Genomic DNA, 27,417 nt, shown 5'->3' on the forward strand with positions numbered 1-27,417 from the left:
TCTTTGTTCTTTCACTTTGAAACCCTTTGGCTACTTCATATAAATCTCTTCCTCCAAATCACCATGAAGAAAGACAGTTTTCACCTCATGAGGGAGTACGTTGATGGTAGGGGTGAGTTACGGGTTTGGTAGAGAATTTCAACATTGGACCATGCACACAAACTTTTGACCGAGTTTTCTGTGTATGCCACGAGACTCCCTCTCACCATCAGTATTCACTCTACCAAACCCGTAACTCACCCCTACCATCAACGTACTCCCACATGAGGCTACGTCTCTCTCAACTCATAACTCTCAACAATAGCCTAAGTGTCTATTTATAGAGTCACATACCCAATTCCTTTGTGGACAAGGATTACAATTTCTTAGATCCCAATTCACGTTTCCATAAGAAATTACCATAAAATTACACTCTAAAGTAGAGACTAATAATAATGGGAATTTGAGACATAATTCCTAACAATCTCCACCTTGGCTCAAATTCCATTACTTCAATCATCGCTTCTTATGGCAATTGAATCTGGACAATTCTCTGCAACTTCAATCTTTGCGATTTTATTCCAGAACTCGGATTATCCCCTCACTATACGTTGCTCAATCAGTCAAACCCCAAGGCTCCACCTTGACTTCTCAAGCTCCATGCCATGTAATCAAGCCGATTGACTCCACCTACAACTGAAGCCTGTTGTAGCACATATTGAGATTTCTTGTGTTTTCTGGATCTCTTTCACCTTTGGCTCTGATACCAATTGTTGGGACATAGCGAAAGCAAAAGAAAAAAGAAAAAGAAAAAATAATTCAAACCACAACACAAGATATATACGTGGTTCACCCAAAATCAGGGTTACATCCACGGATGAGAAGAGATTTATTATATATGTAGAGATATTACAATAGTAGAGAATTTCAACACTAGACCATGCACATAAACTCTTGACCGAGTTTTCTGTGTACCCCACGAGACTCCCTCTCACCACCAGTGTTCACTCTATCAAACCCGTAACTCACCCCTACCATCAACGTACTCCCTCATAAGGCTACATCTCTCTCAACTCATAACTCTCAACAATAGCCTAAGTGTCTATTTATAGAGTCACATACCCAATTCCTTTATGGACAAGGATTACAATTTCTTAGAGCTCAATTCACGTATAAGAAATTACCATAAGATTACACTCTAAAATATAAACTAATAATAATGGGAATTTGAGACATAATTGCTAACAAAAACCACCGTCGAAAGGTGTTCCATTCGTTTTCGGCGACAACGAGGAGAATTCCGGCAAATAGGGTGATTGTCAATCACCAAAGACATAAATCGGCGGTGGAGACGGAGTGTCTGGCATCGTCTGCGAGGCGAACACGTTGTTGATCGTGAGTCGTCAACGATCGAGTCCTTGACGGCTCCAAGTCGGTGGAGTTCGAGAAAGAGTCGAAACGCTTGGAAGCGATGCGGGGATCGTACCACAAGTAGCCATCATCGTTGAAACATTCGACTTAAAGCAACGGGTCACGAATCGGCACCAAGTTGGTCGAACGAGTATGGGAATGAAGACATGATGGTTTAGAAGTCAGAAATGCTCGCTCATCATTTGGTTTGTTCGCTCTCGCACTATTGAGTATGAGCGCTTTATGCTTCAGTGTAATTTCTTGGTTGGATATGAATTTTCATATGACATACAAATATATATATATATATATATATATATATACATACAAACATTTGTACCAATTATAGGTGTATATAGGTATAATTATATATAAATAGGAGGTATTTCAGGGAGGGTGAAAAAAGAGGAAGAAGACGGGTATTTTTCTAATTTCATAAATAATAATTATATTTTTTAATTTAACATTAAATAGTAAAGTTAAATTTAACATTTCACAATCCATTTTAGGGGTTGAATACGAATATTGGGGCAATGTGATAACTTTGTAATAGTTTAGGGGTTTGTAAAAATAAGTTGGGGTTTTATGATAAAAAATTAAAAATATTGAGAGTTCTATGATTTTATCCCTTATAAATAGGGGGAGACCATAATTTCTTAAATACAACTTATTAGTATTATAATATAACGGAGTATTAAATATCAAAAAGCTTCATTTAGGATCAATTTGGCAACCTTTTTGTTTTGCATTTTTGATTTCATATGAAACAGAAACAATATTTTTGTTTTGGGTTAATATGATCCTAACACAGTTCGAACTTTTAAAATTTTGCATTTAGGCTATGTTTGGTACAATAAAAAATAAAAGAAAGGATAAGATTAATTAGGAGAGAAAAGAAATAAAAGAAAATGAGATAATATTGTTAACCACTTATCATGTTTTGTTGATTAAAAAAGGAAAAGAAAGAAAATGATTATAATCATTAGGAAAAGAAAGAAATGTAAAGTGTTTTAATGAATTTACTATCTTACCATTTTTTATAAATTTTGTCTTTTATAAAAATAAGAATAAATTTGGTATTAATGAAATTTTATTTAAAAAACTAGCATTTCCTTCTTTTCCTTTTCATTTCCTCCCATTTTTTTTTTTTGAAGGATAACAAAATCAAAACATCATATATAATTTATTTCCTTCTGAATTCATCTATTTCTTTTATTTTTCTTTAAAAATTCATACCAAACACAACATTTTATTTTCCTTCATTACCTTTTTTTTTTTTTTTTTTTTTTTCTTTTTTTTCCTTCCAATACCTTTCAACTCCATGGTTAAGAAAAACATGATGGCGAAATATACACTCGCCGTTTTGGCCTTATGTCTCAAGTTGTTGCCGGTGGGTCCAGCCAAAATTAACCCTATTCATTTGATACCAAAGGAAGGAATAGGGCAGGAAAAAAGGTGATAAAAGGTAAGATACTCGCGGTCGGCTTATCCCACAGGAAAGTCTCTCCATTCAGGTAAAGGTTCGTAGCTTCTACCAATCTATCTTCACTCCATTCCCAATGATGTTTTGGAGACTCATGTAGTTTTTGTTTACTGTTTATTTCACTCTATGTTCCCTCAAACCCTAACCCTTTTCTCCACATTTCAATGGTTTTGTCTACAAACTCAAATGATTGATGGGGTTAACTTACTTGAACTAACTAAAGGGGAATGGTAAAAAAAAGTTTATTATACTTCATTTAACAATAAAAAGAAAGCGTCCAATCTATGTTAATTGAAATTTTACAATACTCCTGGAATATCTTGACAAGTGGTATTACTCCCAATCAAAGTTCTCTGTTTTAACAGAATTTTTCCTCCATTAAATTTGGTACTCCGAAAATATTTTGACAAGTGATACCTCATTCCATTCAAAGCTCTCAGTTTTTAGTAGAATTTCTCCTACGTTAAATTTTGTACTCCCTTATATTTCAAATTAAAGGATAGAAGGTTTAAAATAATAATAAATTAACTTAATCAGACGAAGCAAAGCTATCATGATCTTAAACTAAAATGTTGTAATCTAAATGATAAAAGGGTAAGTTTATAATCATGATCTTAAACTAAAATATTGTAATCTAAATGATAAAAGAGTAAGTTTATCATGAGTGTGCTTTTTCCATGATAAAATTAAAGAAACCACTGTTTTAATTTCAACAGACACACTTTTTTCAATTCCCTGTATAACATGCTATTGCAACAATTACTATAACAAGGTCAAATTTACATTCATGCATGCAACCACTACTAATTAATAATATGAATCCATTTCAATGTCAATATTCAATAGGCTACGAAATGCATTATTAATCATAGGGAAGTATGAGGAAGTAAAACAGTGGTCATAATATAGAAGCACTACAATATGAGCTAAATAACAGCCTAAACTGAAAATATTTGCCATGCATGGCATTTTTTCATACCTGGCTGGAAACAGGAAACCCTTACCTAGTCATGAACTCCTTAAAGTTCTTAAAATTCAAAAACCTAAATCGATTTTGTAGTTCATATACCAATTTGTACTTGGGTCTAATAAGCAACATTTATGTTTTTATCAAAATGGAGAATTTCTTCCTTGTTGCATGACACCAGTGTTGATCATAGGATTCATCCTATCGGATTGAAGAGGAGCTCTCAATGGCGAAGGCCTTTCGTGTTTCACCAATGTGTCGAATTTGTTTTCACCCACAGAATCCCCTCGGGTGAGGACTAGTGGCTTCGTTTCATGAATGTTGGACATGGAATCCAAGTCAGGACCTCTATCATCTTTAGAAGTGAGACAGGAGGATGCCACTGTTCCCAATTCTTGAAGACGGAGCTGGTCAGACCACATTAAGGGGCTCTTGCCGCTACCACTGCTATAAGGGCTATGCCTTTCCTTCCCCAGACAGAAGTTTTCGTTGTTCGCCATCATTAACCCATCAAGGGATGATCTGTCCATGTTCTGTTGAAGATCTGCAGGTTGGTCACCTCCATATATGTTGAGGTCTTGAAGAGATGGGAAGTTCAAGCCTCCAATCTCAGAAAGTACCCCTAATTGATTTCCCATATTACCCTTGTAGCTTCCTGAAGCCATGTTTTCACCAGCAAGTGTTTGGCATGCTTTCTCCAGTATAGTTTGCATATACTTTCCTTGAGCTTCAATCCTCAACTGAAGGTGTTTCTGCACCTGCAGCCATATATACAAAGACATGTATATGTTTATATATCAATATATAAATTTTTTACCCTTTGTCCAGCTGAAAGTTAAAGAGAGAACAAATGAAGAAGAGAAAAAGTCCCTATATTTGCTTACCTCTAATTGTTCATGCAGTCTTCTCTGCACCTCCATTTGCACCCTAATTGCATCAGAGATGTGAATATATGTTACTTGTTACCGTACAAATCGTACCGTTCCATGAGAAATTCAGAACGCCAAACATTAAGGGTAAAAAACTAATTTGGTGCATGAAATCAACTCCCCAAACCCCGAAAAAAAATAATACATGAAAAAGAATAAAAGCCAAATTAAATAGATAATTGAGGCAATTACGTACTCATTCATACTGCGACTCATGATGCTAGATGAAGATGCAGTATTTCTTTGAAGCTCTAAAGCCGAAGCTGCATGCCACAAAAATTGAACAGCATAATAAATTAATTTTGATATATATATATATATACACACACACACATATATATGTAGGATAATTAATATAACATGAAAATGAATTAAAGGAAGGTGATGAAAACTCATGAATTGGATTGTACCAATTCACCCAATTATGTAAAGAGAACAATCATATCACCTCTCTCACCATCTTTAATTGAGTGATCATTGAATTCCTTGTGAGGTTGCTTTCCTAGCCTGAATTTCTAGTCAAACAGAAACAAAATAAGAAATTAAAAAGAAAGAAAAATCAAGCCCCACCAGCCAGTATCCAAAAACATAAAACAGAAAGTGCAATCAGAAAAGAAAAAGAAGCTACCATGAAATTATAGACACACACATACAGAGATATATTTATATATATGTTATGCTTTATTATTCAAACCTGAAGATGGCTCTTAAGATGGTAAAGAGTGAGACCCTTCACACCCATAACCCTCATAATAGTCTTTGGTGTGGCCTCTGCAAAACAAGGACATATAGATAAGCTCAAAAAAAAAAAAAAACCTACAAAAAAACCCACCTAAACAAGAGAAAACAAACCCTATTTTTTTTTTTTTTTTTGGGGAAATTAAATATATATATGATAGTGAATTAAAGATGTGAAAATTGGGAGTTGTAAGAGGTATACTATCTGGTCCACCAAGCTGAGTAACAGCATCAACAAAGCGTTCATGGAGCTCGACGGTCCACCGGAGGCGGGGCTTGGGATCGGTGGTGAGGACAAGACCAGAGTCACCTTGAATACACATGGGTCTGTCATGTGAATTCATAGATGAAGGCTTCTTGGGATGGAACATTCTCTTTCTCTCACTCTCAGCTTCAATGGAATACCAAGAGATTCAAGAACAAATGCGATGCAAATAGTGGGAAAGAATAGGGTGCGTCTTTTGAAGAAGAGAATGGCCTAGCTCTCTAAATAGAAAGCATATTGGAAACAAGTTAATATTACACACAAAAGAAATTATTTTTAAATTACTAAAGAAAAATAAAGTTATACACCTATAGCTATAGTGTGTGTGTGTATATATATATATATCTACTATACACCCATACCTTTGCTAAAAGATACTCTCCCTCTCTCTCTCTCTCTCTCAATTTGTATTCAGACCTTGTAGTTAGGTATTTTTTTGCAAGAGTACATACTTTTAATGTAAATGACTGTCATTGTAATGTTGAGAGAGACAGTATCTTTATATGGTTGTGTATATCTGTAAAAGAGTGTGTATATATATATATATATATATATATATATATATATATCTTTTGCTATCACCAAAAGTAGAGAGTACATCTTTGAAGAGTGTTATTCTTCTTGCAGTAAAGCTTTTTTCAATATTAAGATATGAATGAGTCATTCATTCAATCATGATGACCATGAGCAGATGTTGCACTACTTTATCTTTGTAGTAGAGCCTGCCACACTATATATATGCTTAATGCTTGTATATATATATAATACTTGCATATATGATGCATGTAAAGATCACCACAGTACCTATACCTAGCTCTTTAATCCCTTAGACAAAGCCGCGGTTTATGTCAAATATAGTGATTGTGACCGTGACTATCTATTGCAGTACAATACGCCTACTGTCAAATATAGTAATTATGATCATCACCATCTGTTACAGTACAACATGCATGCTGAATTGCAAATGATACGAACTTATAACATCAAATGTGTCTAATGATACTTCACAGCAAAACTAATTTATGATTAATAAATTGAACATGTTTAGAAAATTATGTGATTAATCCTTTGGATATTCAACTTATTCTAGAACCAATTATGAGAACACTATGGAATTTCTCGAAATTAGCTAGTCAAGGCTCATCCACTTCAAAATTTTAAATGACCATATCATCTTAGAAAAATTCAAAAAAAAAAAAAAAAAAAAAGATAAAAAGTTCTGATGAATTAAACTACTAGATAAGAAAGTGGTGTACTAAAGAACAACATGCATAATATGGAACCAACTTTGGGTTCTGTGGTTGGTATTATGTGAGGATGTGAACCATCAAAGTTGTGTTTGAATGCGGGGCTTTTCATGGCAGGTGGGAGGGGACCCCTCTTTCTTATAAAGCTTGTTGGGCCTCTACTTCTGGGACTTTTGTAGGATAGAAGATTGTCCTCCCTCCCATGCATATATATCTATCTATCTATGTATGTATGAATCCACTCTCATTTAGATAATTAACAAACAAGAACAACAGTACTTATAAACACCTGACCCAAAAAAAATAGAAAACTTATAAACAGGGTTAAACCAAAAACATCGACACTGGTCCCCTTCCAAGTAAAAGAGATGAGTGAGAACATTATAAAGTAAGCTAAAGCTAGCATGTGTATATATATATATATACATATAAATTAAGGCCATGCATGGATGTCAAATATATATAATGGAGATCATAAAAATCTGAAGAAGAAAACACAATCTATTCACCCAAATGCAAAAGGGAATTGATGCTTTCGTCTTTGACAATCAAAGGAAGATTCCTCTCCCAAAAATTCAAAACTCATGGCTTCTAATTGTACACATATGCATTAGGAATTGATAAATCTCAATTTTCTTTTTCTTTTTTTTGGTAAGTATAACTATTAATCTCTATTTTCACCAAAACATATTGATTACTTTTCATTTAAGATTTAGATGATAAAAGAAACGTTACCTAGTTTGGTATGGTTAATCTTGATTGCTAACCCGTTTGTTAGTTTAGTTAATTTTCTGAATATATATATATATATATATATATATATATATATATATCTGAAAATTTAAAATTTAATAACAATACAAAAATCTATTTGATTGACAAATTGTAACACTTATTTTCAAAACCTTTTTTTTAAAAAAAAAAAAAATTCTCTGAAAACAATTTTTCATTTCCGATGTTCAAGTTTTTAGAAAATTAACCAAACAGACTTAGAGTATTTGTTTTATTTGTATAAAATGACTGCTCTAAAGATCGAAGCTGACATTCTTACTCTTGTTAATAAAGTAATCGCTCTCATCACACAGTAGTTATTCGAGCTGGTTAGAGAAAAGTTTCGAGTCTAAGATTGGAAATCAGAATTGACCCCACCCCTATTGTCTGTTTACATAAATCGGTGCTTAGTGAATGAATGAAAAAGCAACCTACATATATAGATTTTGAGATTTAGCTTTTGGTTCATTATGTTTAATTAAACCATGCATCCAAGAAAAAGTTGATGTTTAACTTTTGGTTCATTATTATGTTTGTGAAGCATAAAAAATTAAGGCAATCATATATAGGAATGGTGGATTGGTGTAGATTTAAGGGAATGTATGTTTGCTTGAAATTTAAGCATCTTTATATGCTTTAAGAATTTATTCTCGTGGATGAATGAATATATTCCTTATATGACGGTGAATATGTGGGACCTATATATGTATGTGTGTGTATATATATATATATGTATTGCAGAATAAGAATCCTTTACACCAGGCTTAGCTTCATCCTTTTCTATCTCGTCTCTTCCACTGGAATCGATATTGGTGAAATGCATGTCAACCTTTATCAACTAAATGCAATCAACGTGATTTGACGAACTAAATCACCAATGATAGTGTTCTAACACATCTATAAAAATTGCTTGATATTCCGCGAAAAAAAAAATCTATTAGGATTTGTCTAAAAATGTTGATTATTTGTGTCACATTGAAGACCTCAACGGCTTGAATTTTATAAAGGGTCAAGTGTAGAAAATACTTCTAAAGTATATTCTGCGTAACATTTTTACCTCCTAATTAAAAAAGTGTACAAAAAACGTTCATAATATTTTTATATTGTGCAAAAATACCCTTCAATAAAAAATCTAACATAAATTAGTGGTGTAATACCCGTTTTGTCCTTTTATTCTTCCAAAAATGTTCAAGGAGGTATATATGCTACCAATTTCATAGCATAGGGGTGTTATATGCACATTACTTTATATATATATATATATATTTGAAATATTTTTCTCTATATATATCTCTATTTTTTATTTTTATTTTTTTTGAAACTTTGAGAATTTGTAGAACAAGGATTTGAATTTTTTGATATTTCAATTTACTGCTTTTTACTTTTTTTTTTTTTTAACCAACATTGCTAAAAAAAAAAATCCTAATATCAATGTGCACTGGTTTTTGGAGTTTGGAACAGATTTGTTTTATTTAGTTTGCACTTTATTTTCGTTTTTTTATTTTCGTTTTTTATCTAACTTTTCTTTTATTATTTTATTTTTATTTTCTATTTTTATATTTACTTGTCCATTACCGGTGTCCTCCAATAGTATCATTTTTGGTCATTTTACAAAATTATTTATTTTTATATATTTTATAAAATTGTTCAATAAGAATAATTTTGTCAACTTAGGGTTTAAATTTGTCGGAGGGACTTATTTGCACTAAAATTGAAACTTTAGGGATATTTTTTTGCACGTGAGGGGTGTCCTCCAATAGTGTCATTTTACAAAATTATTTATTTTTATATATTTTATAAAATGGTTCAGTAAGTGTAATTTAGTTAACTTAAGGTTTAAATTCTTTAGAGGGACCTAGTTGCACCAAATTAAAACTTTAGAGGTGTTTTTTGTGATATACACCATAAACATAATTTAAGAATGTTTTGTGCACTTGACCGTTTTGTAAATTGACCAATATATAATTATTATTTGTGTACCATATAAATCAATTATATTTTTAGTTTTTATTGAATAGTTAATAGCGAATCAGAAGAGATCATTATGTGCCTTGTTTTTGTGCTGTTTATAAATTGTGAATACAGAAAGTAGTTGTTGCATTAGGGATGTAATGTATTTGTTGCACAAGCAAAGTAAAATTATTATATAAACAACGTAAATTTTTTGAATAACTGATATAATAGCACAAAACGCGACACGTGTTGAAGTAGTGCATGAGAGGATCCAGAGTTCAGTTAATAACATGTATCTATTTGTCTTTTTCTTTTTTACTTGCATTTTTCAAAAACTTCAACCAATGGGCTAAAACATAAACTGGCCCAGCCCAGTCCAGCCCAAGTATTTTTATCATAATTTTTATATTTTCAGTGTCTCAAATCATTCACCCAAATACCAGATCAATCCAGGAATCTATATTATATTTTCAACTTATTTCTACTTTCAGAAACTTTGTCCAGATTAAGAACTCATGAAACCACACGGATTTTGTTGGTTTTTGTTGAAATGTTTTTGTGCTTTTAGTTCTATTAATTAAACCGAGTTATTTCCAAAACCTAAAAAAACTTGAGTTGTTCATTCACATGAATCCTCCACTTCAATTTTAGTATCAGTTTTTGGGTTGACCACTAATTTCACGATCTTCACTTAATACGATTGAATGATATTGAAAGCAATTATTCGAAGTGTAAATAAAACATGGTGCTTTGTTTTTTTCCCCATGGTTTGATGCATAAATCACAAATGAGATCAGAAGTTTAGTTGTTCATCATCTTCTCTAAAAATCAACCTCTCCAAATAAATATTTTTAAACAATTTAAATTAGAGACAGCTTTCGACCCTCTTTTCTTTTCCGCATATGAGATGATACACTCATACTTGGCAAGAAACTGGTTCTCGAATTTTTACTTTAGAAGGCAGATGAGATATCACTAGGCGTACAACCTTTGGTCCCGGACATAATTGGTACAATGCAACTCTAAGTCCGCCTCATTATACCTTTTCCCAGTGCGATAAATATTTCATAACATGAATAAAATAAAATAAAAAACAAAAACACACACACACCGAACAATATGTTATTAGTCTAACTGGATTTAGATCTTCTACTGTAACTTTCCTTCTCTTATTTCTGTCTTGAGAAACTGTATCCCATTGTTAAAAGTTTGAGTAATATATGAAGTGAGTCACTGAAGGGATCATTTTAGTGGGTTATTCCCCAAGTAGCTGATGAATGGGGACCATAGCTGAAGCATAAGTTTGAAGCCCAAAACAATGTGGTAACAATATAATCTATAGCCATTGATGTCTCCAATAATGGTTTGTATCTTGTTCCGAGTAGCTTATTCTACCATTTTTGAACTACACTTTTGAGAGAAATTGAGAGCCAAAATATAATTAAAATGACTGCAATTGTATACAATGAATTTTCGGATGTCACCCTTGCGACAAAAATCAAATTCCAAACAATCAAACTGCTTCCAACTGAGGTTCTATAAGAAGGGTTTCACTTCATACACAATTTTACATGCACCATTCCGAACTACAAATACCTGGGGCAAACAGTCCGAAGAAGTTTCATGAGCTTGCTTAGTGGCCTCCTGGGTTCCGATTCCACGACAAATAAGAAGGATCTCCAAGTCGCCTGAGAGAGAAGAGAGAAGGTAAGTTAATAATTTCCATCTCAAAATCAAGTTGCATGTTCATAGAAATTCAACTTTACTCTTTCCTGAACCCGTCAGGGTTGCCCGGCAGGCATAGTCTCGAAATAACTATTTTGAGGTCTCAAGTTCAAGACCTAGATTAAGCAATATCCATGGTTTGCGCTGATCAATATCCAGGTTTATGTTGTAGCCATGAGTCCAAAGGGCGCCTGATTGGAATGGTTCCTTGTTACCGGGAAAAAGGGAAAACCATTATCCTTTTCTTGGTGCAGTAAGGGGGGGTGAACAAGGTCTAAAAAGAGGATTTGGGTAGACAAAGTAGATGTGTTTATTCATGCACAAGTATAGGTGCCCCAAACAAACCTCTCTAAATTATTTTATGTGCTAAAAATCATCAAGATAAAGTATAACATTAAATATTATTCTAAACCAACATGAGTTTGGTGCTGTGGTTATCTGCATGAAATTAAAGTCCATGAGCAATAGAATAAACCCTATTCAATACACTGGTGTACCAGCGCAACTGCAGTAACCCCAGCATATGTAACCAGATATGGAGCTAAACATAGTTGAAACTATACTATAACATCAACATCTCGTTTAGTCCATTGACTTTTAGTTTCAAAATTGTTCTTTCTACATAGGTTACTTTTAAAGGTACCATTCGTAGCTCAACTAAGATAGTTGGATTAGAGTCTCTTAAGAAACAAGATAAACTGCTTATAAAAGTGCTGATAAAAAAAAAAAAAAAAAAAACAAAAGGCCAAGTTGACATATGCAAAAAGTGAAGATAACTGTTCCCTCAAAAGCACAAGATAAGCTCTCCCAAGATTCAATAAAAATTCCAGCTGTCCTGTAAACACTGGCCGATCACCTTGCAGGAGCCAAATAACTTCGACCAGCAAAATAAAAAAAAAAACACAACTGCAGTCAAAAGTTGGCTCCTGCTCAAGCCTAATCCCAAGGCACTGGGGGTTTGAAATTCCATTGGTTTCCCAGGACTTGGGTAAGCATGGATATAAGAACCACACTACAACGTACTGAGAAAAGGGGAAGCACAAATTTAGCAAATGAGGGGACCTATTCCATAGCCTGACATTTGAGGTAGGAAAACTTACCTTGGCTTAACTAGATATACGACTGTGAAAGCCATAGCCAGAAAGAAGCACAATCCACCAACAGTGAGGTATGCAACACCAAGAAACTTATTCTTCCCACCTAGCCAGCTGGCGGTAGAAAGCACAAGCTTTTTCTTGCCTTTGAAACTATAGGTGTTGTAATTGTTCTCTAATGTCACCTGTATGACTTCATCTGCCTGAAGTTCCACCTCTATCTTCCCATACAATTTCCTAAAAGTTGGAAGAGCTGCAGTTCGCATCCAAACAATGAGATCTTCCTGCTCACTCAACTGTTGCACAGAACACATTCATACGGTAGCATTAGCCTCATCAACAGAAGCAACTTCAGCTAAGAATGATTTTAATCACCACCAGAATAATTTCTAATGACTCATTTCAAACATTTTAGAAAACTATTTCGGAAAATAATATTACACGGCGCCACGTCATTTCTCAAGTGACTCCAAGAAAAACAGGTAACAAATGCCCTTGAGAGAAGTAAGATGAAACCCTTTTTTAGAAGTTGAAGGATAGTTGTCAAAGGCGCCGGAGGCGCAAGGCGCCACCTTGGCGCCTTGATTGACTTAAGGTGAGGGTGTTGAGATAGGCAAGCACTTTTTAGGCAAAGGCGCAAGCTACAGGCGTGCCTGTTTGAAAAATTGTTTTTTTATTTATTATTTTGTTATTATTTTGGTTGTGTTACTTGTGTATGTTTATTATTTGTTTATTTCTAGTTTTTATTTGTTTATTACAACTTGCAAGTTACAAAGCAAACAAAAAAAAAAAAAAATCAAAAAGCAAAAGGAAAGAAGAGAGTCAAGAGACAGAGAAGTACGAGACTACGATTGATCTGCGAAGCGCCGAAGCCTGGACTCCGACTCTCGGATTTGCGTCTGCGCCGAAGCCTGGTAAGTTTTCCTTCCCTCTCTTCTTATTCTCTCCTTGCTTCTTCTTCTCTTCTCGGTTTTTTTTTTTTTTTTTTTTTTTTTTTTTTCAGTTCTCTCAGCTCTCTCGAGTCTCGACTCTAGTCTCTTGCTCTTCTTTTATTTTTTTATTTTATTCTTCTTTGAGCCGAGTCTCGGCTCTTCTTTTATTTTTTTATTTTTTTTCTCTATTCTTCTTCTCTTGGCTCTCTCTGCTCTTCTTTTATTTATTTATTTATTTTTTCTCTATTCTTCTTCTCTCGGCTCTCTCTGCTATTCTTTTATTTTATTTATTTATTTATATATTTTTTTAGGCTGGTCCTCTGTTTGGTCCTCTGTTTTTTTTTAGAGGGGTTTTGAAAATAATTCATATATATTGCTATTGGTAAGTAGACTTACATCTAGCAAACAAGGTGTTTGTGAGCACTGAGCATAATAATTCATATATATATATTGCTATTGATAACAAACAGATTTCTAGCAAACAAGGTATTTTTTTAGGCTGGTCCGCTGGAATAATTGTAGTATACAAAGGGTAATATGTATAGGTTGATGTTTCATTGTAGAATGTAGTATGTATGTTTTTTAATTATTGTACAAGAAAGTGTCCATGTTATTTACAAATCTGTGTGTTACCAATGACCAAAATCTTGGGATCATACTCAATAATCCACCAGTTGGTATATGGTATCATGCAGTCCATATATGCATATATATTACATCTCATATAGTATATAAATCTCATATAGTATACGCAAGTAATAAGTGTGTGTATATAAATGTATCAACATGTTATACATCTCCTGCCAGCAGCCCGTATCCATCTTTATCTTGATATGTGAGTGTATAGAGTATAGACCATAGAGTACACCATCTTAGGAAGAAATGATGTCTATGTTTGTTTTAGTTTTATCTCATAATTCTCCTTAGTTGATTTCTGCATCTTTATGTTAATATGTTTGATTATTCACTGTTGAACTCAAGTACTTGATTTAGTTGGCTTTGGCATCTTTATGTTGAATATTGAACTTAAGTAATTCATTTAGTTGACTTTTGCATCTTTATATATACTATTGCATCTTTAATACTTTATTGGGTGGGTTTTGTTTTATTTTTTTTCAACGTGCACCTTGCTTCAGTCGGGCGCGCGCCTCGCTTTGCGCCCCAGGCTCCAGGAGGCATTTGCGCTTTTGTGCGCCTTGAGCCTTTAACAACGATGAGTTGAAGAGAATTAAGCAGTAAGAGATATTCCCAGGCTTCTGAGCCACTACCCACTACACGAATTAAGCAGTTAATGTAAATTATCTCTAGATTCCAGCTTAGGTTTCTTTCTGTATTTTAAAAGAAGTGTGAGATACACAAATTTATTTTTTTTGGTAAATAAAAATTATTTGAGACACATTAATCCAAACATGAGAAGAATATGATCCCCAATAAACTATTTACTTATTTTTAACACATTTTTCCAAGGAAAAAATCACAAGATCTTGAAATGCTTTTAAGCACACCCCAAACAATTGTGGGGCAATTTACTCAACAAAACATATTGCCATGTAGGAATATATCGCGACAAATACAAACCATTTTTCTGTTATTTTTTGAGCAAGGATTGCAAATATGTTATTATAAATATTTTCAAACGACACTAATCAAAAAAAAAAAATTTCAAACGACACCTTCTATCATGAGAACTAAAAGCTTTCTAGGAAAATGAAAATATATATATAAAGAAGGAAAAAAGAATGGTATCACAATAAATTATGACCAAGGCCTCGGCTGTTACACAGAAAAATGAACGTACTTGGAAAGTAGATCAATTCTTTAGCACTCTTTAGAAATAGAGAAAAATTGTGGCTAAAGACTTACAGGTATGGACGAATTGAGATGCGCGCCACCTATAAGAGTTCCATTCTGAAAATTTTTAGGGTAAACATCTTTCCCAAACTTGTGATCCCTATCACTCTTCCAAGAGATGCCCTTCTTGTTTACTGTCAATATCTGGTTGTTGCGGGAGAAGCTATATGTGTCATTAAACAAACTCCAAGCTATAAGACCACAAGGCACAATCGACATCCCATTCGCATTATCTTCAGGTTTGCAAGCGCTATTATCATTCTCACTACTGGCATCTCTCAGCTGCTCATCACTTCGGCTCTTTACATACCTAAAAAAGCCATCATCACGTGATGCCAAAAATTTGCGAACCATAACCATCATTTCAATTACTTAAGAAATGCAAGGGAAAAAAGTTTGAAAACCATAACCATCTTGTGAAGCTTCAAAGGCATGCCTTTTGCTACCTATGCAAGACACGAAATCGTTTGTGTGCGCGTGTACAGATGGCCCATTTTTCAAAGATAAAGGGAAAGACAATAGATATATATGTATCTGTGTGTTCGCATCTCCAAAGAGAACGTGAAATGTTAAATTTTTTTTTTTTGGTTTTCCGTTAACCATTTCCCAGACCTACTTTGCTTAATAGAATGCAAAAAGTGCTGTGAGGAAAAGAAAATTCTATTCTGATCCAGAAAAAGTTGGAATGAGAGTTTTTCTAAACTACCCAGATTACATTGCATTAGTACCAACTGTAGCAGTTGACCTAATAATGCAGCCACTATTTTTAAGTCATTCCCATATGGTAATAAAACCACCAAATATTTTAGACAATAAGCAGACTCTAGATCAATGAGGTCCAGTGTTAATAGCGTGACATGTGGCAGAAAAATTCAAAAAGGTAATTTTTGTGTACCACATCACTCGTCACGGCCCACAAGACTACTGTAATGGTCCGGGTGCTTCACAGTCCGACCCAAAAGCTTAAGCTATTAGGTGGTGCTAACACCCAACCCATACATGCCCATTTACTTTCCCATCCAGATTCGATGTGGGACAAGACTCCACTTGTAACAACTACCATGGTCCTGATGTTCCTAATATTTCATAATACTTACAATTCAATGAACAAAAGGATTTATAACAAAAATCACATACGAAATTAATCATTTCATAAATTTTATTTTATATTTTGTCAAATTACAAATTAGTAAAGGACATGGCAAAGCATGTTATAAGTACCTGCGATGATTCTGGTAGAAGTTGTCAAGCTGATAATACACATAAATAGGCGGTTTCATATGCTTCGGCACCTGGGATGATTCAAATTGATAAATTTAATCATAGAGAATCCTCAAGAATTGAATTCTCAATCTTACACCTAGATTAGAAACCAAAATTTCAAAGCACGTGATAATAATAAGAACAGGAGTAATAATAATGATATGATTCAAAAAGTTAATAACTTTAACTATAGTGAAACCTCAAGAATTAAGTTTTCACACTTATATGTAGATTATAAACCAAATCTTTAAAGGACATAATAATCATAATTAAAATTAATAATAATAATAATAATAATAATATACCTAATATGATTCAAAAAATTAATAAATCTAATCATAGTGAAACCTCAAGAATTATTGTTTTTCTCTTACACTCAGTGTTCTGGTGCAGGTTTTATTTCCGGGGCTCTGTATGTATTTGACCTTATCACTTCTCAGAGTTGGTGGTATGCAGTCAGTTTCATACCGATCAACGATTTCTACAACCTAATGGACAGAAGAAAAACCATAGTCGATGACATGAGAAAAACTATAAAGGAAAATGCAGAAAGGTCTGGTTGGTTTGACCAATGACCATACATCCTGGGAAGCAAACAGGGAAGCAACTCCAATGGGAATGAAGACTATGCTAACAAGCATGAATGCTGAAATCACCTGCAGGAAGAAAATAAAGAGATCGTCAGATGAAGACTACAATACCGATGAATCACCAACTAGGTTTTAAAATTCACAGAAGTTATGAAACATTTACTTACCCATTTTGGTGTAAGAATTGGCTTGCAAGCCGGAAGTTCCTGTTGAGTAAACCTTGAATCTGCAAGAGAAGAAATTGAAGAGGGGTTCATTTATGTCATCAAGGATCATGTTATGGTCCATAAAAATTGTAAACTTAATGCTGCTTCATGTAATATGAGGAAAAAAGGGAGCCTAATACATAAAAGAAGCGTGTAAGACGAAAACTGAGACATTATTTGCTTCAAAGCTACCTGAACTAAATCAAGTGTTACGGAAAATAAATGGTGGAGAACTTGTAATACACAAGGAAAGAAAACCCTGTAGACAGCAATGGATCACATAGCAAAACTCAAATTAACGAACCCATAAAACAATATCTATCTTGTTGTCTTTACCCGTGTTCTTTTTGGCCTTCCTAGTGTCCTTGTTTTTTTTGGTAATGGAGAAAAATCCTCATTGTTTCCTATTTTCTAATTCTTTCCATTCTCATAATTTCTTCTCTTATATAAAGGAGCCTTATATAAGTGATGTAACCCTTTGGGCTCTTTGTGAGGTGGACGTAGGCCCTAATGGCTGAACCACGTAATATTTGTGTTTTTTTCTCGTTTTATTTATCTCTTCGCTTCGGTTTTATGTTTTGCAACATGGTATCAGAACCTAATTCTCTTCCTAAGTTCGGACCCCTATTTTGGGGTATTCCCTTAGCATCTGAAATGTTGCTAAGGGTTTTTCGGTACTATTTGTGATTTGTTTGGGCTGCCGATTTATTCGGCAGTAATGTTTTTCGCCTTCGCTGTGTTTTCGGCAATTTTTATTGACTCGTTTGGGCTGTCGGTGTGTTCGGTAGCATTTGCCGTGTCTCCGGCAGTTTTTATTGACTTGTTTAGGCTACCGGTTTGTTCGATAGCATTGTCCTCGCCTTTGCTCTATTTCCGGCAGTTTTTTGTTAACTTGTTTGGGCTGTCGGTATATTTGGTAGGATTGTTCTTCGTCTTCTCTCTTCATCATTCACACTTGTTATTACTCGTCATCTCAATGGCAAGTTGGGCATTCATACTCCAACTTGAGGGGGAGTATTGAAGATTTAATGGAGGAATCAGTGGAGAAAAATCTTTCAGTAATTGATATTGTTTCCTATTATTGAAGATTTGGTGTTACTAGAGGAATCAATGAAGAAAAATCCTCCTTGTTTCCTATTTTCTAATTCTTTCCATTCTCATAATTTCTTCTCCTATATAAAGGAACCTCCACCATTGTATTGTATATGAATTGAGAGAGTATTATAAAAGTGATGTAGCCCTTTAGGCTCTTTGTGTGGTAGACGTAGGCCCTAGTGGCTGAACCACGTAAAATCTGTGTATTTTTTCTCGTTTTATTTATCTCTTCGCTTCTGTTTTATGCTTTGCAACAGTCACCAAGGATCATGTTATGGTCCATTAAAATTGTAAACTTAATGCTGCTTCATGTAATATGAGGAACAAAGAGAGCCTCTAATGCATAAAAGAAGTGTGTAAGACAAAAATTGAGACATTATTTGCTTCAAAGCTACCTGAACTAAATCAAGTGTTACAGGAAAAAAAAAATGGCGGAGAACTTGTAATACACAAGGAAAGAAAACCCTGTGGACAGCAATGGATCACATAGCAAAACTCATATTTACGAACCCAGAAAACAATATCTATCTTGTTGTCTTTACCCATGTTCTTTTTGGCCTTCCTAGTGTCCTTGTAGCAACTTCACCTTGAATTGAATCACTTTTTAGTCTTTATCGATGCATTCATCTTCCTTGAAGAAGCAAAAAGTATAAAAAAGAAATATATCATTACTTGGTGGCTGATACCAATTGATCAACTGTATGGTCTACTTTAAGAATTTTAATTCAATAATTTATTCCTTGTTAGAAAATTCCCATTACACTTTGTGAATTATTCTAAACCAGAAAAATAAAATAATAATAAAAAAATATAATTTAATTAAATTAAATATATATATATATATATATATATATATATATATATATATATATATCTGAATACCCTGTTTAAATGGGTGACATGATATCCATCCCAAGACAACCATGGGTCAACACGAGGTGCACCCACAGGACCACAACCAAAGAAACACCATGAGGAACCAATGTCGACAATGACGTTCAGGAATAAGGACATATACGGTGACACAAACTCAAAACATACAACTTTTTTTTCATTTTTGGTAATTGCAAAACAAACAACCTTCAATCAGCAATTAGCTAATTCCGTACATTAGATCTGCTTTAAAGCAGATATCCTCATAGATTTCTATGTTCTAACTTCTAGCTAATATGAGAAACCATATATCTATAATCCCATCTACCAAAATATATAAAAATATTGCCAAACATATTAGAAATAAAACCATGATACTAAATGCAGCTAAATAGAGAGAAAAGCCTCATGGAATATTTAGTTACATTTCAACATGTTATTGACTTCCAGTACTGGTTATTATCCATAACCCTGTATAGTCAAATTAGAGCAAAAGTTCTTATCCCTTTGTTAGGCACATTCATAGCCATCTGCAAAAACCTTCAATTTAATTGAAATACAGCATGTTCTGAATCAAAAGGGACACAATGGCGTATCCAGTTTGGGTCAAGGATAGAGGCTTCCCCCATACAGGGTGGAATGGGTTGGGTCGAGATGGGGGAGGAGGGCCCCTTCCCATACCCATCTGGTTGCCATCTCCATAGGTGACCGCCACATCTTAGACAAATCTATAACTGAAAAATAGAATTCTTAATGTTACACGTGTCAAATGAAACTTGAAAATTTCATACTCCCTAACGTAGCGGAAACGATAAAGAATAGGGTTAAACCCTTGAACTCACAAAGAACACACTCACAAGAGAGAAATTGAAATTATATTGATAATGATGATGTCTGTAGACTTACATCTCTTGCCTTTATATAGGCAAGTCAAAAATAAAATAAAAAAAGAAAGTATGCGTGAAATAATATTAAAGGGGAAATTTGAGATTTGATGGAGTAGAATCCTCCTTGTTAGTAGCGAAAACGATAAAGAACAGGGTTAAACCCATGAACTCACAAAGGACACACTCACAAGAGAGAAATTGAAATTATATTGATAATGATGACGTCTGTAGACTTACATCTCTTGCCTTTATATAGGCAAGTCAAAAATAAAATAAAAAAAGAAAGATGCGTGAAATAATATTAAAGGGGAAATTTGAGATTTGATGGAGTAGAATCCTCCTTAAATCGTGCAATAGAGAATAATATTTTCTATTGCTGGCAACTCCACCAAATCTCCTTTTAACTTTTCCTTATTTATTTATTTATTTCCTTCTATTCTCTTTACCTTTTCAGCCTCCCTGATTTGCGATGATTCTTTTGACTTTTCCTTATTTATTTATTTCCTTCTATTCTCCTTACCTTTTCAGCCTCCCTGATTTCGGATGATCCTATATGTTCAAATAATCGTGAGCGAGCTGTTCTACATCAGTCTTCCCTGGGTAAAAAAAACTCGTCCCCGAGTTACCCGAATCTGGCGGATAATATTCATGTATGTCAACCTCATTGAAGGTAGAATAAATGGCCATGTCAGTAGGTAAATCAATCACATAAGCATTGTCGTTGATTTTCTTTAGAATCTGGTACGGACCATATTTCTTGGCTTACAGCTTGTTGTATGTTCCCACTGGAAACCTCTCATTTCTTAGATACACCATAACCAGGTCCCCTTCTTCAAATACTCTTTTCCTTCGTCTCTTGTCAGCTGCGGCCTTGTATTTGGCGTAAGTTTCCTCTAGATGTTTCTTGACACTCTCCTGAATGGTCTTATGCTCAGCCATTTTCTCTGCAGTAACACTCTTCCCCGGCAAACTTCCGTAAGGATACCAAATCCAAAGCAACTTTTGGAGGACAACAATACACAACCGCAAACGGGGATTTGCCAGTGGACCTATTAACCATGCAATTGTAAGCAAATTCTGCCTGGGCAAGAGCAAGATCCCACAGTTTTTGGTTTCTCTCCTGAAATACAGCAAATTAGATTTCCAAGGGTCCTGTTCACCACCTCTGTTTGGCCATCAGTCTGGGGGTGACTGGTGCTACTGAAATTAAGAGAGGTATCGAATCTCTTCCATAAAGTCCGCCAAAAGTGAGAAAAACTTGGTGTCACGATCTGAGGTAATGGACTGTGGCACCCCATGGAAGCGAACCACCTCTTTAAAGAACAGATTGGCCATTTGGACTGCATCGTTCGTCTTCTTGCATGTAATAAAATGGGACATCTAGGAGAATCAATCGACCACCACAAAAACAGAGTCTGCTCCTCGCTCAGCAACCCTAGAACAAAATCCATGGATAAATCCTCCCATGGAGCATTTGGAATAGGCAACGGTGTGTAAAGACCAGTATTCTGAGATTGGCCTTTATTAGTTTGGCAGATTGAGCACCACCACAGATGGTTCTCCACGTCACGCTTGAGTTGTGGCCAATAATACCGTTCTTCTACCAGCTCTCGCGTCTTATCACGCCCCAAATGTCCTACTAATCCTCCTCCATGCAATTCACGAACCACTTGCTCCCGCAAAGAGCTCCGTGGAATACTGATTGCCATTAAAGAGAAATCCTTCCTGCATGTGCAACCCTTTAAAGGATTGGCTCGTTTTACATGCTGCACAAGCTTGGCCAAAATCTTCGTCAGCCTCATATAACTCCTTCAGGCATTCGAACCCTGTGATTTCAGCCCTAATAGTTACTAAGAAAGCTGCTCTCTGACTTAGTGCATCTGCAACTTTGTTCTGTTGGCCTAACTTGTGTTTTAGCGAGAAGGTGAATCGCTAGATATAAGCCGCCCATCGCGCGTGTATTCGATTGACACTGTTTTGATTGTTAATGGATTTCAGTGCTTGGTGATCTGTAAATAGCACGAACTCTCGCTGGATAAAATAATGCTCCCATGTACGCAAAGCTTGCACCACCGCATAGAATTCCAACTCATAGGTAGTCCACTTCTTGCGTGCTTCACTCAGCTTCTCACTGTAAAACGCTTCTGGCCTTCCTTCTTGTGATAGAACTGCTCCGATTCCCATTATCGAGGCATCACAATCTACCTGAAATAGCTTCTCAAAATTTGGAAGGACTAAGATTGGGGTTGTTGACAGTTTTTCCTTGATTAAGGCAAAACTTATCTCAGCATCCCCTCCCCATTGGAATTTTCCTTTCTTCATGCATTCTGTGATGGGAGCCATCATATTACTGAAGTTCTTGATGAACCTTCGGTAGAACGTGGCTAAGCCATGGAAACTTCGAACTTGTCCCACATTCTTCGACGTAGGCCACTCCTGAATGGCCCTCACCTTCTTCTTCTCTACCCGAATGCCATCACTACAAACCAAATAGCCGAGGAATACTAGGCTTGGGGTCATAAAGCCACACTTCTTCAGATTAATGAACAGTTTATTCTTCTGCAAAGCTATTAATACCTCTCACAAGTGCAAAAGGTGTTCTGCCTCTGTTTGAATATAAACCAGAATATCGTTGAAATAAACAACTACAAATCGACCAATAAATGGTTTGAGTACCTGATTCATCAACTGCATGAAAGTACTTGGCGCGTTGGATAATCCGAATGGCATGACTAACCACTCATACAGTCCTTCTTTTGTTTTGAACGCCGTTTTCCACTCATCCCCAGGGCGGATTCTGATATGATGGTATCCACTCTTGAGATCCACTTTGGTGAAGACTTTCGATCCCGCCAACATATCCAGCATATCATCTAAACATGGAATGGGAAATCTGTACTTAACAGTGATTCTGTTAATTGCGCGACTATCAACGCACATTCTCCAACTGCCATCTTTCTTCGGTACTAGCAAGGCCGGAACGGCACATGGGCTCATGCTCTCCTGAATCAACCCTTTCCGTAGTAACTCTTCCACTTGCTCTTGTAAGGTCTGACTCTTGTTGGGATTCATTCAGTAATGTGGTAGATTTGGCAGGCTCGCCCCGGGCACCAAGTCAATGTGGTGTTGAATGTCCCTCATAGGAGGGATACTATCAGGTAAATCTTCTAGCACCAACTCACTAAACTCCTGCAATAATGGTTGCACTATTGTTGGTACTATAAAAAGAGGTTGTTTAACTACTTCCCCCTTGCACATAACAGCAAAGATTTCAGGTGCAGTTGTTACTTCGCCCATAAATTCCTCACTGTTGATCAACATAACTGAATTTCCTTTGGGAAATTCGGCTTCTTTCATCGGACCCAAAACAATCTTCTGACCATTCTTGTATAGAATATACACATTGTCTCTACCACGGTGAGTGGCATCGATATCAAATTGCCATGGTCTGCCCAATATCATATGGCATGCATCCATATCGACTACATCACAATGCACCTCCTCTGCATATGTTTTCCCAATTGAGAATGGAACGGTGCAGGTTTCAGATACTCGCGTTTCTGAGCCTTTCTTGATCCATCCAATTTTGTATGGATGGAGATGTTTCTCTGTTTTAAGCCCCAATTTTCGAACCATTGTTAAGGAAACAATGTTCTCACTACTGCCGCTATCAATAATAACGTCACATACCTTATGGTTGACAATGCAACGTGTATGGAACACATTATGACGCTGCGGGTGCTCCTCCTTCTTTGGCGTGAACATTAACCTCCTCACGACTAAAGAGTGGGACAACAACTTGCCATTGTCTCCTTCAGTCACCTCTTCTTCTTCAAAGGTAAGGAACTCACCTTCCTCACCCTCGCCTTCCTCGTGCTCGACCAGATTTACTGTCGGTCACTTAGGGCAATTGTTGGATTTATGGCCAAGTTCTCCACATCGAAAACACTTGCCCATACTTGGGTGTGCATAGGGATTTTCTCTCACAGCTAGGGCTCCCCTCCCAGCAGGGCCTATTGGTGCTACGGGTTTGGCCTTTGTTGGACCATCTCCAATGCTTCGCCAAGTCATTGGAACAGGGGCTACCGCGGTCTGTTTACCCATGTTATGTGTAGGACGTTGGGTATTATATGAACCACGAAACCGATTCTTTGACTTCTCCAGTAACGATTTTGCTCTCTCTGCCGCCGTGACAATCTCAGACATTTTGAATAACGGTTGCAACGCCACTTTCTCTTCAATATCCCATCGTAACCCGCCTTTGAAACGGGCCACCATGCTAAATTCGGGTTCCACCAGGTTATCACAGGATGACAACCGATAAAATTCTTCAGCATATTCAGCAATCGTTCTACTTTCCTGCGTGCAGGACTAATATTTCTAATAAAGAACCTGTTCGTAATCAGGGTGTAAAAATCAAGCTTTCATCAACTTCTTCATCTTAACCCACGTACGTACCGGATCCTTACCCTCACGTGCATGGGTAGTTTACACTTGATCCCACTATGCTGATGCGCCACCTTTCAACTTATAGGCCACGAGTTTGACTTGCTTCTCCTCCTGGTTTTCATATAGCCAGAGAAACGTTCAACTTCACTAATCCAGTCCAAGAATTCTTCAATACGAAGATGACCTTGAAAGGTGGGTAGGTCAATCTTCATACGAAAATCCTTGGAATCATCAATTTCCCATTGACCTCGATTATCTCCAAACACCTGTTCGGCTCAGTGGTTACCAAAACCGACATTTTCCTCATAGGCTAGTTGCCTATTCGGTGGGTTTGGGTTGCAATTACGAGTAGGACGTCCATGATCACCGTCGTTGGGCGGTCTGTTGTTCTCGCGGTTAAGTTCTACCGTTCCTTGGCTCATAGTTTCATGCATATCAAGCAAGGTTCGATTAACGTTGGTTTGGAACTCAGTAAACTCAGCCCTCAAAAGAGCTACTCCATCACGATCACGTTGCTTCCATCTCGTGAACTGGCCATCGAAAACAAAGGCGAATCTTGGATTCGGAACCTTGCTCTGATACCAACTAATGTAGCAGAAACGATAAAGAACAGGGTTAAACCCTTGAACTCACAAGAGAGAAATTGAAATTATATTGATAATGATGATGTCAGTAGACTTACATCTCTTGCCTTTATATAGGCAAGTCAAAAATAAAATAAAATAAAAAGTATGCGTGAAATAATATTAAAGGGGATATTTGAGATTTGATGGAGTAGAATCCTCTTTAAATCTTGCAATGGAGAATAATATATCAACTCCACCAAATCTCCTTTTGACTTTTCCTTATTTATTTATTTATTTCCTTCTATTCTCCTTACCTTTTCAGCCTCCCTGATTTGGGATGATCCTATATGTTCAGATAATCGTGAGCGAGCTGTTCTACATCACTCCCTCTATCCCATAATAGTTGGGTGCTTTGGGAATTGTGACTCACAAAATAGATTTTATTTTTCCCATGGAAAGTAGGATAATTGTAAAAATATTAAATTAGAAGTTTATAGTAAAATTTATATAAAAAAATTACCATATTTAAATAATAACAACAGCTTCTAGACCCTAATGTTTTCTTAATCCTACTAACTCTACCCATCACCAATTTGAAAGAGAGCTAACTTCTTGTCTATATTTTCATTGGTATCTTTGCCTTGCAGATTCGGAAAGTAGGGACACAAAACAACATGATATTGGAACAGGATCACATAGCATGAACAATTAGCTCAAATGCATAAGTAGATATGTAGACATAAATGTCAATGCATGTATCCGCTAATATATAATAAAGCAATTGCAACTGTACAGTTCTTTATAATGCAATTGTCCAAATTTAAATCCAACCAGAATTTAATTCATGTACAAGATGTATACCTGCAACCTGAAAGGAGCTTTAATATGACCGAGCCTTCGACTCTAGTGGTTTCTCATCCCAAAAGGAAGGTTGAGGGTTCAAATCCCTTTAAGGACAATGTGGGTGTGGATTGTGTGTGTCAGAGTAACATAGTGCAACACTCAGTGTTACTCTAATATAATTTCTTAATTGCAACCAATTTGCGTTACAGTCTTGGTGATACGGAGTTGTTTACTGTGCTCATAAATATGTGATAGCCAGAAAAGTGAGAAAATAAACCAGTATCTATTCTATACAGCGGAATCAACAACTTTTGCTTCCTAGATTAGTAATGCAACATATCTGATTACTGTCCAAATGTTCTGTCATGATAACTGATTTTACTTCTAAGAGCTGATTTTTTTTAAAAAAAGAAAGTATTCTTTCTAGTTTACACGAGCAAATTTCCAACATCAATTAACCTCATACACTATTGCTAGATCATATTTCCAAGATTAATTCCACAGAATTAGAGTAAGAAATGATTTAAGATGGATTTTATAAATTTAAGTCAAATCAGACAATGAGTAATACATATAAAAGCCAAAACCATCTAAGCATAGCAACTGCAAACTTTCCTCATAAAACCAAGAATAATATAAAGCTAAGATCATTAGTGTAGAGTCTAGACTACATATATAGATGATTATGTGTGTGACAATGAAACCAATTAAAAGGTATAATTACATTATTGCATCTGGGTACTTATGGATCGGACCCAAAACCCAAGAGGAATTCCAAATTCATATTCTGTGCATGTTTTTCCAATGAATGTATGGGTATTTTTGGATTTAACTAAACTAGCAAAAAGAATTAAAATAGGCGTTAAGATAGAAATATACATTTGGGTCGCTTGGAATTTCTTCTGGGTGCTGATGAATCGGCCGATCCAGGGCCTCCGGAGCTCGATGACGGAGCGTTGGAAGTCATCAGACGAACAGTTTCAGTATACAAACAGTATCAATGAAATGATTTGAAATTCTAGAGAAGGGGCTTTAGTTGGTGGCGTTTGTAGTTCTCTAAGCTCTCAATCTTTCTCTTCTTCGACTTCAAAATGTGAATTCAAAAACGAATCAACAAATAAAATTCTCTGGACAGCCAGCAACGCCCGTCTATCTGGGAGGAGGAGAAAGCAAGAAGAGTCGACGAGAGAAGACAAAGAAGGACCAACCAAAAGTCAAAACCGGTTTGGACCGGTTTATTTGATTGAAATTTACAAATAATTCCTTTATTTTGTTTTCCGATGGTTTGGTTTGGTCTTAGG

General features: G+C 35.6%; 2 protein-coding genes across 4 annotated transcripts; both read right to left on the minus strand.

The window, feature by feature from the left end:
- Positions 1–3,751: 3,751 nt before the first annotated feature.
- Positions 3,752–6,032, minus strand: LOC132307997 (myb family transcription factor IPN2). Of its 2 annotated transcripts, none has more exons than XM_059805933.1 (6): positions 5,709–6,032; positions 5,463–5,539; positions 5,226–5,283; positions 4,965–5,031; positions 4,724–4,766; positions 3,752–4,597 (listed from the first exon to the last, which is right to left on the minus strand). In XM_059805933.1, the coding sequence occupies exons 1-6, from the start codon at positions 5,875–5,877 to the stop codon at positions 3,983–3,985; spliced, it is 1,029 nt and encodes a 342-aa protein (XP_059661916.1). In that variant the 5' UTR covers positions 5,878–6,032; the 3' UTR covers positions 3,752–3,982. The 2 variants fall into 2 exon arrangements, with proteins under 2 accessions (XP_059661916.1, XP_059661915.1); XM_059805932.1 differs by having other exon boundaries at positions 5,217–5,283; positions 5,709–6,031.
- A 5,121-nt stretch (positions 6,033–11,153) lies between these two features.
- LOC132307999 (ALA-interacting subunit 1) lies at positions 11,154–27,333 on the minus strand. Of its 2 annotated transcripts, XM_059805935.1 has the most exons (9): positions 26,996–27,333; positions 19,041–19,129; positions 17,365–17,423; positions 17,189–17,263; positions 16,982–17,095; positions 16,566–16,636; positions 15,357–15,654; positions 12,568–12,857; positions 11,154–11,430 (listed from the first exon to the last, which is right to left on the minus strand). In XM_059805935.1, the coding sequence occupies exons 2-9, from the start codon at positions 19,042–19,044 to the stop codon at positions 11,376–11,378; spliced, it is 966 nt and encodes a 321-aa protein (XP_059661918.1). In that variant the 5' UTR covers positions 19,045–19,129; positions 26,996–27,333; the 3' UTR covers positions 11,154–11,375. The 2 variants fall into 2 exon arrangements, with proteins under 2 accessions (XP_059661918.1, XP_059661917.1); XM_059805934.1 differs by lacking the exon at positions 19,041–19,129 and having other exon boundaries at positions 26,996–27,332.
- Between the last annotated feature and the right edge of the window lie 84 nt (positions 27,334–27,417).

The sequence above is a fragment of the Cornus florida genome, unplaced genomic scaffold (genome assembly GCF_030987335.1).
Source record: "Cornus florida cultivar Cherokee Brave unplaced genomic scaffold, ASM3098733v1 CherokeeBrave_3.0.0_Hap2_Chr05, whole genome shotgun sequence".
Lineage (NCBI taxonomy): Eukaryota > Viridiplantae > Streptophyta > Magnoliopsida > Cornales > Cornaceae > Cornus > Cornus florida.

Coding starts and splice junctions, on each gene's coding strand:
- LOC132307997 (XM_059805932.1), bottom strand. CDS start 5,877: ATGTTCCATCCCAAGAAGCCTTCATCTATGAATTCACATGACAGACCC. Junction 5,284..5,462: donor ATCTTAAGAGCCATCTTCAG/GTTTGAATAATA, acceptor CTGTTTGACTAG/AAATTCAGGCTAGGAAAGCA. Junction 4,598..4,723: donor GACTGCATGAACAATTAGAG/GTAAGCAAATAT, acceptor ATATGGCTGCAG/GTGCAGAAACACCTTCAGTT.
- LOC132307999 (XM_059805934.1), bottom strand. CDS start 27,083: ATGACTTCCAACGCTCCGTCATCGAGCTCCGGAGGCCCTGGATCGGCC. Junction 17,264..17,364: donor CAATTCTTACACCAAAATGG/GTAAGTAAATGT, acceptor TTCTTCCTGCAG/GTGATTTCAGCATTCATGCT. Junction 15,655..16,565: donor TTCTACCAGAATCATCGCAG/GTACTTATAACA, acceptor TGGCTTTTTTAG/GTATGTAAAGAGCCGAAGTG.